General features: G+C 43.9%; 1 protein-coding gene across 1 annotated transcript in view; it reads right to left on the bottom strand.

Moving 5' to 3' along the window:
* The window catches only part of LOC143300688 (repressor of RNA polymerase III transcription MAF1 homolog), a 47,107-nt gene extending 29,833 nt beyond the window's left edge, over positions 1 to 17,274 (bottom strand). The window contains exons 1-3 of the mRNA XM_076614537.1: positions 16,630 to 17,274; positions 13,383 to 13,535; positions 11,262 to 11,445 (exon numbers count right to left, since the gene is read on the bottom strand). Of these exons, the coding sequence (XP_076470652.1) occupies positions 11,262 to 11,445; positions 13,383 to 13,535; positions 16,630 to 16,712 (420 nt within the window). The 5' untranslated portion in view covers positions 16,713 to 17,274. The remainder of the gene's footprint in view (positions 1 to 11,261; positions 11,446 to 13,382; positions 13,536 to 16,629) is intronic.
* Between the last annotated feature and the right edge of the window lie 183 nt (positions 17,275 to 17,457).

Raw genomic sequence — 17,457 nt, 5'->3', positions numbered from 1 at the left:
GTCACCCAATGACGGACCAGGCGGAGGAGGAAACCTTTCCCAACGGCTGTGAAGGCGGAAGAGGATGACCAAAGGGCAGGGGGGGCTCTTATCCTTGGCTGGAAGTCCTCCTAGGAGATGGAACTCTGAAGAAAAAACCTGCACCTGCCGAGGTCATCCTACACGTGGCAGTATCTGCACCTGTGGGACTGGGCGTTGGTAGGCGAGAGAGTGGGGAAGGGACTGCACAACTCCTCTTCACCAAAAAAAAGTCACCTGTGCTGGTCAGGCAACCATGCTAATGTCGGAACGTCAAGCTAGCTCTTCAACACCCAGCTTTCCCAAACCCTGCGGCGATAGAGAAGTGGTAACGGGGACAGGCAGAGGATGCTGCTGGCAGTTCCTAGTATGACTGCACGCAGGCGGCTGTGGGGTGATGGTTGTCCGCCGTAGACTGGGGCAGACGCGGCGCCCATATCCTCCCAGTGTCAGAGCAGCCCTTTTTAGGGACAGCACTGCTCTCCCCACATGGGGAAGGGGAGGTAAAAGGATCCCTAAACAAAGCCTGCCTCACCTAGTACCTAGTAGGAAACCACACCTACTTGGACATCCAACACTAGCGGTCAAAAACAACACAAGAAAAGAACCAGGAGTCATGCCCTGACTCTGGGTGCCTGGAGTGTTCGCACCCTTTTAGATAGAGACAACAGACCAGAAAGGCGCACAGCGCTCATTGCTAGAATGCTTGATCGCTACCAGGTGGACATAGCAACCCTGAGCGAATCCAGGTTTGCCGGTGAAACCCAGCTGGAGGAAGTTGGAGGGGGCTACACCTTCTACTGCCCTGGGAAGCCAGATGGCACCCCAAGAACCTCAGGCATAGGTTTTGCCATATGAACCAAACTTGCACGACAGCTTGACAGCCTTCCATGTGGGATAAACGACAGGCTGATGACCCTGCGTCTGAAGCTGTCCAAGGATCGCTTCTACACAGTCATCAGCTGCTATGCCCCAACAATGACCAACCCTGATGACATCAAAGAGGCTTTCTACAAGGAGCTCAGCCGCACCATTTCAGCGGTAGACAGAAAGGACAGGCTGATCATCCTTGGGGATTTCAATGCCTGCGTCGGTGTGGACTTCTCCTCATGGCCAAAAGTCCTAGGACAGCATGGCACTGGCAAGTGCAACTCTAATGGACTGCTTTTGCTCTCACTCTGCGCGCAACATGGACTGACACCAACACCCTCTTCCAACAAGCGGACAAGAACACATGGATGCACCCCTGCACTAAGCAATGGCACATGCTGGACTATGTGATTGTCTGGCAGAGGGAGAGAGGTGATGTTTCCATTACACGCTGCATGAGAGGAGCAGTCTGTTGGTCGGAGCATCGTCTGGTGCATAGCAAGATGAACATCAGATTTGCACGCAAGCTCCAACCAGCCAGGCAGAAACCCTCTAAAAAGCTGAACATCCACCACCTCCCTATCACCAAGGAAGTGCTGCAGCAGCAAATCCAAGCAGCTCTCCAAGAAATCCCTGCATTGACTGATGTAGAAGAGGTACGGAGCACCTTTAGAGATGCTGTGTGCACAGCAGCAGCTGACACACTCAGCTTTGTACAGAGGAGCCACAAAGACTGGTTAGACGAGAACAACTCTGGAATCTCCAAGCTCCTGGACACACTGCACATACGGCATCCGGATCACACTTCCGATAAAGACTGCCACAGGAAGAAGAACCAGTTCCTGCAAACCAGGCAACTTGTACAGAAGAGGCTGCATGAGATGAAGAACACCTGGTGGGAGAGATAGTCCGAAGAGCTTCAGTCCGCTGCTGATGCTCACGACATGAAGAAGACCTTCCATGATGGTCTCCGAGCTGTGTTATGGGCCGAGAGCCACAGGATCAACCCCTGTCCAAGCCTTGGACCAGACCACCCTCCTGACAGACAAGAAAGACATCCTTGCCCACTGGGCAGAGCACTTCAACACCCTCCTCAACAGGGACTTGTCCATATCTGACGAGGTAATTGCAGCCCTCCCACAGCTACCAGTCAATGACTCGCTAGTTGCCCCTCCCACCAAGGCCGAGACCTGGAAGGCCCTGAAGCTGACAAAGTCAGGAAAAGCACCAGGAGCGGATGGAATCCAGGCTGACATCTACAAGTATGGAGGCAAGGTGCTGACAGACAAGCTGACTGCCCTGTTCCAGTCAATTTGGGAGAGAGGGGAGGTCCCCCAGGATTTCAAGGATGCTTCAATTGTCCACATTTACAAACAGAAGGGAGACAAAATATTCTGCTATAACCACTGTGGAATCTCTCTCCTCTGCATCGCCGGCAAGATCTTCGCATCAACAGACTGGTTGACCATGTCTCCAACACAGTCATCCCTGAAGCACAGTGCGGCTTCTGCTCAGGCAGGGGAACATGTGACATGGTGTTTGCCGTACACCAGATGCAAGAGAAGTGCCGTGAGCAGAACAAGGAGCTCCACATGGTCTTTGTGGACCTAACTAAGGCCTTCGACACGGTGAACCGCTGTGGTCTGTGGAAGATCCTCCTAAAGTTTGGCTGCCCAGAGAGCCTAATTCAGCTGATTGCGTCATTCCACGATGGCATGCAGGCGAGAGTGCAGGAAAATACTGACATGTCGGATCCGTTCTCTGTGGTAAATGGAGTGAAGCAGGGCTGCATCCTGGAACCCACACTGTTCTCCATTCTCTTCTCTGCCATGCTGATTGACGCCTTCCAAGACTGTGACCGGGGCATCTACATTCAGTTTCACACAGATGGCAAACTTTTCAACTTGTGGCAACTCCACTCCAGGTCCAGGGTGTTTGAGGCACTGTTGAGAGAGTTCCTCTTCACTGATGACTGCGTGCTTGCTGCACACACCCATGAGGACATGCAGTTCATAATGGACAGGTTCTCAACCTCCTGCAGGCGCTTTGGACACACCATCAGCCTCAGCAAGACCGAGTCCATGTACCAACCAGCTAGCTCACGGAACGCCAGTGCCTACCCCCCACCTGCAATCAAGATCGATGACACAGAGATCAAGTCAGTCAACAAGTTTTGCTACCTGGGCAGCACCCTATGCAGCAACAGAGCCCTTGATGCAGAAGTGACGCTGCGCATCACCAAGGCCAGCTCCGCCTCTGGCAGACTCAACAACAGACTGTGGAACAACAAAGGCATCAGGCTCAGCACCAAGATGAAAACCTACAGAACTGTTGTGCTGACCACCTTGTTGTACTGCTGTGAAACATGGATGACGTATCGCCATCACATTCAACAACTTGAGCAGTTTCACCAGAGATGCCTACGAAAGATCCTCGGCATAAAGTGGCAAGACAGGCTCTCCAACCTCCAGGTCCTAGAGAGGAATGGCCTGCCCTGCATCGAAAGCCTGCTGATCCAGTGCCAGCTATGCTGGACAGGACACGTTGTCCACATGACAGACAGCAGGATCCCGAAGATGCTCTTGTATGGTCAGCTGAAGGAAGGCCACCGCAAACTTGGAAGAACCTGCAAGTGCTTCAAGGACACCTTAAAGACAAACCTCAAAGCCTGTGACATAGAAATGGCTTCCTGGGAAACTGATGCCCTTGACCGCTCTCACTGGAGGATGCTGTGCTCTAGTGGCATAAAGATGTTTGAAAACAGAGAACGCTGGCCATTAAGGAAAAGCGTGAGCAAAGGAAGCAGGACTCAACTTCTGGAGACGTTTTCCCTTGCAACATCTGTGGGAAGTGCTGCGCATCCAGAATCGGCCTCTTCTCCCATATGAGGACACACACTGACAGATAAGCCTGCCTGCCTACTCATCTGTCAGTCTGACGGGAGACTCCATTCACTTTCAATTATTCAAACATTCCACTGTCTCTCCACTGACACCACCATGGTGTACAACCCGTGGGAAAGAAAAAACAAACAAAAAAACACAAAAAACACACAAAATCTCATCAATCTACACATGAATTGCCACTGCAGCCTAGCATGGCACTGTCCCATTCACATGTGGATCTGGTTTCCATTGTAGTCTTGTGTGTCCTCCCGCGTCCTGAGGTTTATGGTTCATCCTGTCGGCGACGCCATTTTATGTAGGGGGGACGAGGTGGTGAAGGGGTTGTGTCATGCACCTATGTAGACTCGTACCACACTCACATCCAATTCTCCATTCAATTTTTTATTCAATTTCATACCAAAACTTAGCAAAGAAACAAGAAAAATAAACCTCTAAAAAAAAAACCTGAAAGAAAAGAAACAAAACAAACAAAAAAATTAATAGCAACGCAACAGAAGGGTATACCATGTCCACATGATCATGGCAAATTAATGGTGACTAAACAAAGAAAGGAACTCACAGCAAATGAGCAAGCAATCAGTGGAATTTTTTCACAGATAAAATCATGGAATTCTGTGAAGTTCTTCCACAGACAATCATATCAACACATAAAATTAAAACCATAATCAAGATGTTTTCTTGATTAGCAAGGGGCTGGTAGCTATGTGTTTTCCTAAATATCAAAAATAGTATTCAATGTATGGGGCCTTCTTAACACAACCCCATAATGAGTCCTTAAAACAACAGCAATAAACAAACACACACAAAAATACTAACACACCTCACGACTGAGATGTTCCAACAGGCGCTCGTGCCCGCTGCCTGTCAGCCTCACGCACACATTCTGCCAGTGAACCTAAGTCACTGAAAACAAGCTGACAATCATCAACATCTAAAATCACTAGTCCAGATCTCAACATAACTGGACATTAGGGAACAAACAAGCCATCGGAAACCTGCTATACAAAGGAACATTACTTCGATCTCAGCTTAGCACAACGCTCTCTCTCACACACACACACTCAGATTCTTCGTCTGCGACACCGTCTTTATGCTGATGTTCACTTAGCAAAAAATATCATTCCTGGCTAAACTACAGCAAATAATACAGTTTAAACAGTACACAAAAAGAAACTGAACGTTCACCATCTCTCAGCATTTTTACAACAAAAGAATACTTAAATTTTTCTAGTTCGATATGTCCGCTTCATGCTTCAGAGCTGTGTTTATCCTGGAAGGTCACAAAATAACCTTGACACATGAACCCTAGGCCCAGTGTGTATTGCCATACCGAAAATCTTAATGGACATACACCAGCCTATAAACTATCAGTTCTTCTTGAGTTGCAAGAAGTGGTCAACAGCAAAAAATTAATTACATGTAAGGGAAAGAGTCTTCTCTTGAAATGAACTTGCTATATCACTGACTAGAAACCATTCATAATAAAATGAACATTTAACAATCTTTTATAAATAGCATAGCTCTTCCATGATAATTTATGTCACAAGAAAAACAACAAAATTATTCTCCATGAAAGTCTGTATGAGACTTGCAAGCAAAAGACATTTAATATAGCAGCATACAGAATAAAAATGAACAGCACTCTTTAGTAATATCTAATAATTCCTGGCAGGCAAATTTTCCAAGTCAGACTTTCTCCTTAATAGTATGCCATAAAATGACTTTCTTAACAATAGAAAAAAAAATTAATTTCAACCAAACAAGTGGTGTGTAAGTTGTTGGTTGTCCTGCAGAAAACCAAGACCAAATTACATCAGGGAAAATTCTCACATACCCCAGTCTCTCCCTTTCCACAAAGCACCTGCTTGCTCTGTGATGTTGTCTCTCCAGTGGTTGGAGCCAAAGTGACCCAGAGCTCTAAGAAGATGCCCAAGGTACTATTTTCATCCTTCCTCAACACACTGTAGTACCCTCAGATTCAGTCCCAACAATACTATTATTCACAAAATAATAAACATAAAATTTTCTGAAACTAAAACCTAAAACAAAAAAAATGAAAAATTCTTACCAACTAGGCCAAATTAGGTTGGTATACAAGAGTAAAGAAAGATATTCCTACACTTCTAATGGTGGGAAAATCAACAAGGGACGGTTACAACCCCTCATTAACTCAACAGCATCTGGTCGGCCGCCGGTTTCCGACACTATTCCGCTCGCTTGAAATCCTGTCGGACGCATTGTTACGACAGGTTTTGATCCTTTTTTAACGTTACCGATCTTACTTTAAGGGCGATAACTCACAGTTTTCAGATAGATTAGACACTTTTCTTGCAAGTTCCTTCCCTTAGACCGTTGTTCGTTCATTCTATAGCAGTTTTCTTTGTTTGTAAAGTGAACCACCCTCACGCTCACCACCAGCTGGTTTTCAACATGGCAACTCCACGTGGAAACCGGTTCGTGCGGAACATAAGAATGGCTCAAGCACTCGAATTGATTCATGAAACCGGGTCTGATGACGAAGATGCTGTTGTTGGAATGTTCGACGATGCAGGTGACGAAATTTCGGACTCTGATTCTGACTTTATTCCTGACGAAAACGATGATGAAGTGGCGGACACTGACGATGATGAAAGCGGAATGACTGGTCAGCGAAACTCGACACCAACACGTGAGCCTGCTGCAGCGGCTTATTCTCCAACTAATGGAGAAGATCACGAGGAGATGGAAATAGATCAGGACAATCTGTTTGATGATCATATAGATCCAGATTATATGTATGAGTGGAGTAGAAATTTGGCCAATTTTCCACTCAACCCACCCTTCGGTTTGACACCAGGATTTCAGGGCCCCCTCAAATTGCCGCCTTGGGAGGACTGCAAACCAATTGATTTTTACAGTCTCTTCATTGATAAAAGTATGCTAAAACACATGAAAACAGAGACAAACCGTTATGCTGCAAAAAATATCCAGCAGGTACAGCAAAGAGAAGAACTTTCCCCACGGTCACAGTTCAACACCTGGAAGCCTGTGACACTGGATGAAATTAGAAAATTTCTGGTTATCCTCATCCACATGGGGATAGTAAAGAAACCAAGAATAGTGGACTACTGGTGTACTAATCCAGTTGTGAAGACTGGATTTGCCTCCAAGCTGTTGAAACGCGACAGGTTCAGAGCCATCCTGTCGTTCTTCCACCTGAACGACAACTCGACATTCCTGGAGCGAAATCATCCTGACCATGATCCACTCCACAAGCTGAGACCATTGATTGACCACCTTGTGCATGTAAGTTATTTTCTTTTTTGTGTGTTTGTTTTGAATGTGTGTGTGTGTGTGTGTGTGTGTGTGTGTGTGTGTGTGTGTGTGTGTGTGAATGTGTGTGAATGTGTGTGTTGCGTGTGTTGTGTGTGTGTGTGTGTGTTATTATTTATTCTTCCCCAGTTGTTAAATATTATCAGTTCAAATGATAGCAAATGTTAGTAGATAGTGGTAGTATTAGCTGAAGTAGTGGTGATGGTTTACTGTATCATACATATTGTGATTGTCCACAATAGTAAAAACTGTTTGCATGTTTCAGCTCTTCAAGACTGTGCACATCCCGGAGCAGAATATCTGCATCGACGAGGCCCTTTGCCACTGGAGAGGCCGGTCATCTTTCCGGGTCTACATGAAGGACAAGCCGGTCAAGTGGGGCATCAAGCTGTATGAGAGCTCCTCGGGGTATGTATGGAACCTTGAGGTGTACTGCCACAAGCCGGGTCTCAGCAACCGCCCCCACGATGTTGTCTTCAGGCTCCTCGACCAACTGCAAGACTGCGGCTATGTCCTTTATGTGGACAACTACTACTGCTCACCCACCTTGGCCCACAGTCTCACTGCTGTCAACACTGGATGTGTAGGCACTGTGCGGGCTAACCGGGTGGGCATGCCAAAGGATTTGGTGACTGGAGCCTTCGCCCGCGGCCAGATGGACTACAGGAGACTGAATCAGGTGATGGTCATTAGGTGGAAGGACAAGAGGGATGTGCATATGATAACCACTCAGCACATCCCTGAAATGATTGCAGTGAGATCACGGTCAGAACACAAGAGAAAACCCACGGCTGTTGTTGACTACATTGGCAATATGGCTGGTGTTGACCGCAGTGACCAGATGATCTCATACATGCCAATGCACCGGAAGACCATCAAATGGTGGAAGAAGCTGGCCTTCCACCTTTTGACTCTCACAATGATCCAGTCTCACTGCCTCTACAACAAGCTGCAGAGGAGTCTGGGGAAAAAACCGCTGACACTGGAACAATTTGCCATATCAGTGTGTTACAACCTCGCCAGTCTTCCAGTTGGGGATGATGAGGAGCAGAATCGTGCTGCTGCCCCGGTCAACGAGGAAGTCAACCGCCTCGACTGCAAGCACCAACACTTCATGGAGAACACAGGCTACAGGCACTGTGTTGTGTGCTATGCCAAGGAGAAGGCAAGAGGAGCCACCAGAGAGCACCTGAAGAACAGGGTGCAGTGCACCAAGTTCCAGTGTCAACAGTGCCAGAAAGCCCTATGTGCTGTGCCCTGTTTTAAAATCTACCACACCAAACAAGACTACAGCAAGTAACAGTGTCACAGAAGTGTCTACAGTGTGTGCATTGTGTAAAAAAGAGTGTTTGTGTGGTGTTTTTTTCCAATGAGTGTACAGTCCTGCAAATGTTTTCCAGTGTGTTTTTCAAGACTGCAAGCAGCAATCAGTTTTTTGTGTTTTTTTCCAATATATTCTCATCAAATCTCTTTTTATATACAGCATGCATAAATAGTGTCATAAGCACATCAAACCAAGAGTACAGGAGTGTGACTGAACCAGTGTAGGAGGATTCAGAGCATGAAGAAGTGGATTACCTGTGTTCAAATTTTTTTTTGTTTTCCTGCCAATGTGTATCATATTGGATTACCTATATCATCAAAACCATGTGGTTCCTTCACTTAAGGTAAGCATTTTTAGTAAATTCATTGTTATATCTGTCCACTGGTATGTGTTTTATGTTTGTAGGGTGAGTGGTTGATTTTTTGTGATTTTTTAAAAACTGCTTAAAATAGTGCGATTTGAGAGGGAAACCCGGCCATTTTGACTGAGGGTTGAGTGAGTTAATTTGTTCTAGACATTCCAAGACATTACTCAACTTGGGTCCCCGATAGCTCTGAGGTATGAGCCAAGTGGTTGAAGGGAGATAACCTAGCCCTTCCACTCAGTTCAGCACCGTCGGTAACCAACATTCCTGCTGCATATGACAGGCCAATTTATTGTCCTCTCACAGACAGAATCCATAATTTTGCCATTATTTCAGAAAGGTGATATTAATAATGTAAATAATTACAGAGGTATTTCTTTGTGCGATTAAGTAGTAAATTATATAGTTTCATTATTAATACTAGGCTACAAGAATGGATAATTCAGAAAAACATAATTGGAGAACATCAGGCAGGATTTAAAAAGGGCTATTCAACAACTGATCATATATTTACTCTAATGGCTGCAGTACAGAAACAGTTTGCAAACAAAGTTATATATAGCTTTTATGGACTTTGAAAAGGCCTTCGACTCCATTTTCAGAAAACTTTTATGGCCTATTTTATTAAAGAATGGAATCAGTGGTAAGTTATATGGTTGTGTGAAACGCATGTATAATAAAGTGAAAGCGAGAGTGAGAGCTGGGGCAACATTATCTGACTGTGTTAATTGCATTCTTGGGGTTAAATATGGGGATGTTTGTAGCCCCATCTTATTTTCACTTTTTATTAATGAACTTGCTTTGGAAATAATGCAGTATGGTCAACATGGAGTTACTTTTGATTTGATTGAATTGTTTGTTCTACTTTTTGCTGATAATATGATTTTGTTATCTACAACAACAGAGGGTTTACAGCGACAGTTGAATAGTTTATATATTGCAGCAAGCAACTTACAGTTAAAAGTAAATATGGAAATGAAAGAATTACTGTTGTGAATGCGTATAAATATCTTGGAATTAATTTTTCAACAAAACTTAGTTTCAGTTTTGAGAAGGAGAGAGAGACAGAGAGAGATTATATCTAATAAAGACAGAGAAAGACAGACAGACACAGAGAGAGAGAGAGAATATCTAATAAAGATAGAGAAAAGACAGAGACAGAAAGAGAGATACACTGGAATCACTGCTGGAGTGTCTGGTATCTCATTCTTGTTTTCACATGTACATTTCCATTTACCTGGGCCCTACTTTCATCAACAATATTGATTCTGACCTTTGTTCAGCCACCTTCTGCTAACTGCCTGCATTATATCAGTGTCAACTAAATGTCAGTTCAGAGAGACAGTGTGTGTGTGTGTGTGTGTGTGGGGTGTGTGTGTGTGTGTTAACACGCGTGCATGTGTGTGCGTGAGTGTGTTCAGCACATTGGTGTGTTTTGGGGGTGTTTTTTTTTGGTGTTGTGTGTGTGTGTGTGTGTGTGTGTGTGTGTGTGAGTGTGTGCATGTGTGCATTTTTTGTGCATGTGTACTGTATGTGTGTGTGTAGTGTGTGCGTGTGCGTGTGCATGTGCATGTGTGTGTGTATGTGTGTGAGTGAGTGTGCGCACGCTCATTTTGCAATCTGGTAGAAAGTGGTATATGTATTAACTTCTCAACACACACATATCCACACACACATTCACTTTGCGTAAAGCAGAATTATCAGTAAACATTTCAAATGCTTGCATGACAGTTTTTGTGTGAGAGTATTTACTACAATATGTGAACCCTGCATGTGTGTGCAAGTATGCAAGCAGAAAGCATGCATGTGCAAGTACATGCTTTGTGCATGCACCAATATCTTTTAGAGAGCATTTGCAAAGGCTTGCTGAGGCTATATACGGCACATTCCTGTGTTAAGCAGTGCATGACTGTTTCTGCAGTGAACAGTGTTGCTCAAGTCTTAGTGCATTGAGTAAGCAGTGTTTTGTGTACAAGCTCACAACTTGGCAGACTGACAACAGTACAAAGGTAGGTGACATTGGCAAGCTGACTGCAGAACACACACCTATATTGACTGTACCTGTAACAAGCTGGAGGATTGCCAGTTTCACAGTACACAAAACTTGTCAAACCCTGCATTATCTCTTTGGTTTGTTTATGTCTTTTTTTTTGTCTTTTTTTTCTTTGTGTGTGTGTGTGATGTGTGTGTGTGTGTGTGTGTGTGTGTGTGTGTTTAAATATATAGTAGTCTGCCTGCTTATAAATTGTGTGTGTGTGTTTGTGTTTAAATGTATACTAGTCTGCCTGCTTGTAAAATGTGCGCTCGCACGCGCGCGCGCACGCGCGCATGCGTGCGTGTGTGTGTGTGTGTGTGTGTGTGTGTGTGTGTGTGTGTGTTCATATATTCATTCTTTTTCTCTTTTTCTTCTCAAGGCCTGAAAAAGGTAAACAAACAACACTCAACCCTGACCAGTGTGACCACTGACCTGAATGCTGGGTTCCTTGCTGAACTCCTCGCTCTTGGTCTTGCTGAAGTCGTAGTCAGGGCTGAAGGAGGCGTTGAGCGTGGAGATGAGGTAGAACAGCGTCTTGGTAGAGATGGTGTCACACAGCTGTAGGCCTCCCGCAAAGTTGTCGTCCATCTCACAGCTGGACCCGTACATCACCGCACTGCACACCACAAGGCAACCACTTTTGTCCTTCATGCTATGTACAGTGTATCGCTGACCCCTACATCACCACTGCACACCACAAGGCAACCACTTTTGTCCTTCATGCTATGTACAGTGTATCGCTGACCCCTACATCACCACTGCACACCACAAGGAAACCACTTTTGACCTTCATGCTATGTACAGTGTATCGCTGACCCCTACATCACCACTGCACACCACAAGGAAACCACTTTTGTCCTTCATGCTATGTACAGTGTATCACTGACCCCAACATCACCGCACTGCACACCATAAGGAAACCACTTTTGTCCTTCATGCTATGTACAGTGTATCACTGACCCCTACATCACCACTGCACACCACAAGGAAACCACTTTTGTCCTTCATGCTATGTACAGTGTATCACTGACCCCTACATCACCACTGCACACCACAAGGAAACCACTTTTGACCTTCATGCTATGTACAGTGTGTCACTGACCCCTACATCACCACTGCACACCACAAGGAAACCACTTTTGACCTTCATGCTATGTACAGTGTATCACTGACCCCTACATCACCACTGCACACCACAAGGAAACCACTTTTGACCTTCATGCTATGTACAGTGTATCACTGACCCCTACATCACAGCACTGCACACCACAAGAAAAAAACTGTAATGTTGCTCCTCTCTTGTCCTTCATGCTATGTATTGTGTATCACTGGCCATACATCACTGCACTGCACACCATAAGGCAACTACTGTGACTGTTCTTTTGTCCTTCATTGTCCTTCATGCTACAGTGTATCACTGACTGCTGTGTGGCTGTTCTTTTGTCCTTCATGCTACAGTGTATCACTGACTGCTGTGCTGTTCTTTTGTCCTTCATGCTACAGTGTATCACTGACTGCTGTGCTGTTCTTTTGTCCTTCATGCTACAGTGTGTCACTGACTGCTGTGTGGCTGTTCTTTTGTCCTTCATGCTACAGTGTATCACTGACTGCTGTACTGTTCTTTAGTCCTTCATGCTACAGTGTGTCACTGACTGCTGTGCTGTTCTTTTGTCCTTCATGCTACAGTGTGTCACTGACTGCTGTGCTGTTCTTTTGTCCTTCATGCTACAGTGTGTCACTGACTGCTGTGCTGTTCTTTTGTCCTTCATGCTACAGTGTGTCACTGACTGCTGTGCTGTTCTTTTGTCCTTCATGCTACAGTGTATCACTGACTGCTGTGCTGTGTGGCTGTTCTTTTGTCCTTCATGCTACAATGTATCACTGACTGCTGTGCTGTGTGGCTGTTCTTTTGTCCTTCATGCTACAATGTATCATTGACAGAACAGATAAACAGAGTGGAAGTCATGTATGGGATCTTCAGTCTGGCACTAAGATTATATGCTCCAATTCCAAAGAAGAGTTGTTTCTCTTTGCCATTCACTGATGGACCCAGAAATCTACACCATTATGACTAGAAACCCTACCTGCCTTTCAAAACATGTGCATCACATTTCATCACAATGGACTAGAAACCTTACCTTCCTTTCTATACATGTGCATCACATTTCATCACAGTGTGCAGCATTTGTGTCACCCTCTCAAAGTAGTCAGGGACCCCAAGAACTATGGTAAAACAAATGAATCCCTGGGATCCCTAAGATTTCGTTATCATAATGAGTACTTCACGTACTGATGTAACGTCATCATGACATTAGTAATGAAGAGTCGAGCAATCAATGAATATCGATAAATACAATCAATGAACTGTGTACTGGTCAGTAATATTGTGGATGTCAGTGCTGTTCAAGAGAAGTGATGCTCAGAGACAACCAATCAATCAATCGATGAATATTGGTATATACAATCAATGAACTGTGTATTAGTAAATATTTTAGTGCATGTCAAAGGTCCATGTTGTGGATGTCAGTGCTGTGCAAGGTAAGAGACACTCACCTGCCTGGACTGTGGGACTGAGCACAGGTCCCAAAGGAGGACTGGGGAGGGGAGAGTGCCTGCAGCCCCCCCGGTGCCTCTCGGTTCTCCTCCGACAGCACCTTGAACAGCCGCTTGTCATTGCCCGCCATCTTGCAGGAGTAACTCTCAATTCTGGCAGTCACAGTAACATGATATAATGCAGGAGTAACTCTTTCTGGCAGCCACAGTAACATTATATCAAGCAGAAGCAACTCTCAATTACGGCAGTGACAGGAACATTATATAATGCTGGAGTAACTCTCTACTCTGGCAGCTACAGTAACGTTACATAATGCAGGAGTGGCTCTCGATTCTGGCAGCCACAGTAACATTAATCATGCAGGAGCAACTCTCAATTCTGGCAGCCACAGTAACATTATACAATGCTGGAACACTGAAATCTGGTAGCGACAGTAACATTATATAATGCAGGAGTAACTCTTGATTCTGGCAGCAATAGTAACATTATAATGCAGGAGTAACTCATGATTCTGGCAGCCACAGTAACATGATTAAAATGCAGGAGTAACTCTCAACTCTGACAGCTGCAATAACATAATGCAGGAATAACTCTCAATTCTGGCAGCAGCAGCAATATTATATAAATTATAATGCAAGAGTAACTCTCAATTGTGGCAGCGACAGTAACATTATATAATGCTGGAGTAACTATAAATTCTGGCAGCAGCAGTAATATTCTATACAGCAGAAGTAACTCTCAATTCTGGCAACAACAGTAACATTATATAGTGCAGGAGTAACTCTCAATTCTGGCAGCAACAATAACATCATATAATGAAGATCTAACTCTCACTGGCATTGACAGTAACATTACATAATGCTAGAGTAATTCTCAATTCTAGCAGTGAGAATAAAATTATATAATGCAGGAGTAAATCTCAATTCTGGCAGCCACAGAAACATTATAAATATAATGCAGGAGCAACACTCAATTCTGGCAGTAACAGTAACATTATATAATGCATGAGTAACTCAATTCTGGCAGTGATAGTAAAATTGTATACTGCATGAACAACTCTGAATTCTGGCACTGAGAGTAATACTACTAAAATTGTATACTGCATTTATATGTAAATCTCAAATTCTGACAATGACAATAAAATCATATACTATATGAATAACTCAATTCTGGCAGTGACAGTAAAATTATGTACTGCAGGAGTAACTCTTATTATATTAGTCTTAATTCTGGCAGTGACAGTAAAATCATGTAATTTATGATTAATTAATAGTATCTCTCAATTCTGGTGTGTGACAGTAAAATCATATAATGCAGGAGTAGAGCTCTCTCAATTCTGGTTGTTACAGTAAAATCACATCATGCAGGAGTAACTCTTAATTCTGCCAGTGACAGTAAAATCATATAAAGGAAATTTTCTAAGTATGTTACTTACTGTGACCCAACTACTGCAGTCTGCACTAGTTGGGTCACGGTTAAGTATGTGTAATTAAATGCAAGTTTAACTCTCAATTCTGGTAGTTACAGTAAAATCATATGTCTGAGACACTGAATCTTAGTTTTCTTAGAGCACCTTTGACATATATATCTATTCATTGTAATTTCAGTGTATGGTTCTAGTTACTTCTACACTACTGGTCACTTCAAACATCCTATATTCATTAACTCTGTTACTATTCTGAATGTGGTCATGCCAGTCCTGCCATCTGCAGTCAATAGTTTAATACAGATATCAAACCCGTTAAACTTAAAGGCATTATATTATCAATGCCTTGGTCTTCAATCTTCAAATCTTCAAATTGGAAGGACAGCCATCATTACTGACTATTATTATGTATTAATGACCTGTGTGCGCAGAGGCGTAAAAACCTAGTCATAACTTAAGTAGACCTATCTTCCTACCGGGGAGGGTGACAATGAGAAAGAACATGTATACATATTCCCTCCCACCGTCACTCGTAGCGTCCCTCCGGAGGGAAAAAAAAAGAAAAAAAAAAGAGGGGGGGTGGGGGGGGGGACTATAATGTGATCTTGTTCAGCTCCCTCTTGAAAGCTGCCAAGGAGGGAGCCTCTGCTGCTGTTGCAGGCAGGGAGTTCCAGACGGGGATGGTTGATGGGAAAAAACTGTATTTACAAGGGTCAGAGGAGGAACTAAGATGGACAAATTTGTGTCGATGATTTGATCTTGTTTTGCTGGATCCTTTCTTGAGAAATTTGTCTGGAGGGATGTCGACAATGCCATTGACCATTTTATACATTAGAGTCAGCCTTTGTCTGTCCCGCCATGATTCAAGGGATTCCCATCCTAGTTCTTGCAGCATGTGTGTTACGCTGCTGGTCCACCCGTAGTCGTTGTGTACACAACGTGCTGCTCTTCTTTGCACCATTTCAATTTTGTTCTTTTGGCCTTCTTTGTACGGGCTCCAGACTGATGAGCAATACTCCAGGTGCAGGCGTACAAGAGTTTGGTAGGCGTTGGCTTTGGTGGTTTTATTGGATGTTTTTAGATTCCTTTTTAGGAAGCCTACCATGCTATTGGCTTTATTGGTGACTCTTGTAACATGTTCTTTCCAGTTTATATCATTTCTTATGTCGACGCCGAGATATTTTGCGCTGTCAAATGCTCGAGGGTGTGTCCTTTTCATTTGTAGTTGTAGCTGATGGGGTTCCTTGATGTTGTACAGGTAAGGACATTACATTTTTCTGGGTGGAATTCCATTCCCCAACGCTGTTCCCAGTCAGACAGTGTGTTGAGGTCTTGTTGGAGCAGTCTTGGATTGTCTTGATGGTAGAGTAGACTATACAGTCATCAGCGAACAATCTAATATTGGCCTTGATGTTCTGAGGCAGATCGTTGATGTAAATCAGAAATAGGATGGATCAGAAATAGGGTATCCCACATGTATGCAAATCCATAAGAATATAAACAGTTACATATGCCTGTAGCCATTATCGTCTTTCCATTAATATGGTAAGAGTCATAATATGCCTTGTAAGGTAAGAGAGAGACAGACACTGAGACAGACAGACAGTGACACAGAAAGAGAGGCGAAATGAGCGGGGGGAAAAGATAGCAAATAAAATGAACTGATTCTCCACATCTTGAGCTAAACATTGCCATTTAAAAATATCTGCTGAAAAAATTGGGTGTGCGGGGGTGGGGGTGGGGGGAAGGAATCCGATTTAGCACTGTTCTCGGTTCATTTAGTACAATAGTAGTTAGTACAATTAGTAGCTGCAGCTTACCTTCCATCGATTCTGCAACTCTCCAGTTCCATACTAAGGCGCGAATTCACCTCTTCAAATCTCGCATTCTCTAACAGCTTCATTGTTGGTGATTTACTTATCAAACCTTCGGTTTATCAAAAGCACAACCACAACACGCCGAAATCAACAGGTCAAAGAGAAACAACACTAGCTGCGATCGGACCTGTTGTTTACAGTTAACTCTTCAGTTCGGTCACTTCCTTGTTTACTTGTTCTTCAGCACACAATACACAACACTTTAAAACACAACAGGCAAACCCTTTAAGACAGCACTACTAATGTTTCTTAAAATGCTTTTCGGATGGGACACTGACGGAGAAAGTCTGCAGCGGCTCTGATCGTAACGCTGGTAATTGTCAATAAGTGCACAAGAAGAATCATGATCAGAAGCAGCCGCCATAACTGCTCCAATCAAACGATTTGATTTTTGACGCACGAAAACAACACAATGACCTTTGATGAGTGCGATGATCCAGACACACACCACCTCAACTAAGAAAGCACATATGCCACCTTCCCCTCACAGTCCGTCTTGATCCTAAGGACCAAAGTCTGTAGTTATTATTTTGGAGTATTTTTTCCGCTGACGGATTTTGACTTCTCTCAGCTGACAACACCTTGGAGTCTTTTCCCACAATTCCACGGTTTGTTGTGCTGGTGCCAAAAATAGCATATTCGTCTATTTACCATAATATGTGTGAAATAATTCGTATCTCTTGCGTAAGTGAATCCCGTTGAGACATAAAATCACAAACAGATTGTGCAAAATTAAGCGTGATTGCAAGTTCCATTCTTAAAACAGGAAAT

This window comes from Babylonia areolata, chromosome 26, assembly GCF_041734735.1.
Source record: "Babylonia areolata isolate BAREFJ2019XMU chromosome 26, ASM4173473v1, whole genome shotgun sequence".
In the NCBI taxonomy this organism is placed as follows: Eukaryota; Metazoa; Mollusca; class Gastropoda; order Neogastropoda; family Buccinidae; genus Babylonia; species Babylonia areolata.
The sequence above is the reverse complement of the archived record's forward strand: the minus strand, read 5'-3'. Positions and strand labels throughout refer to the sequence as shown.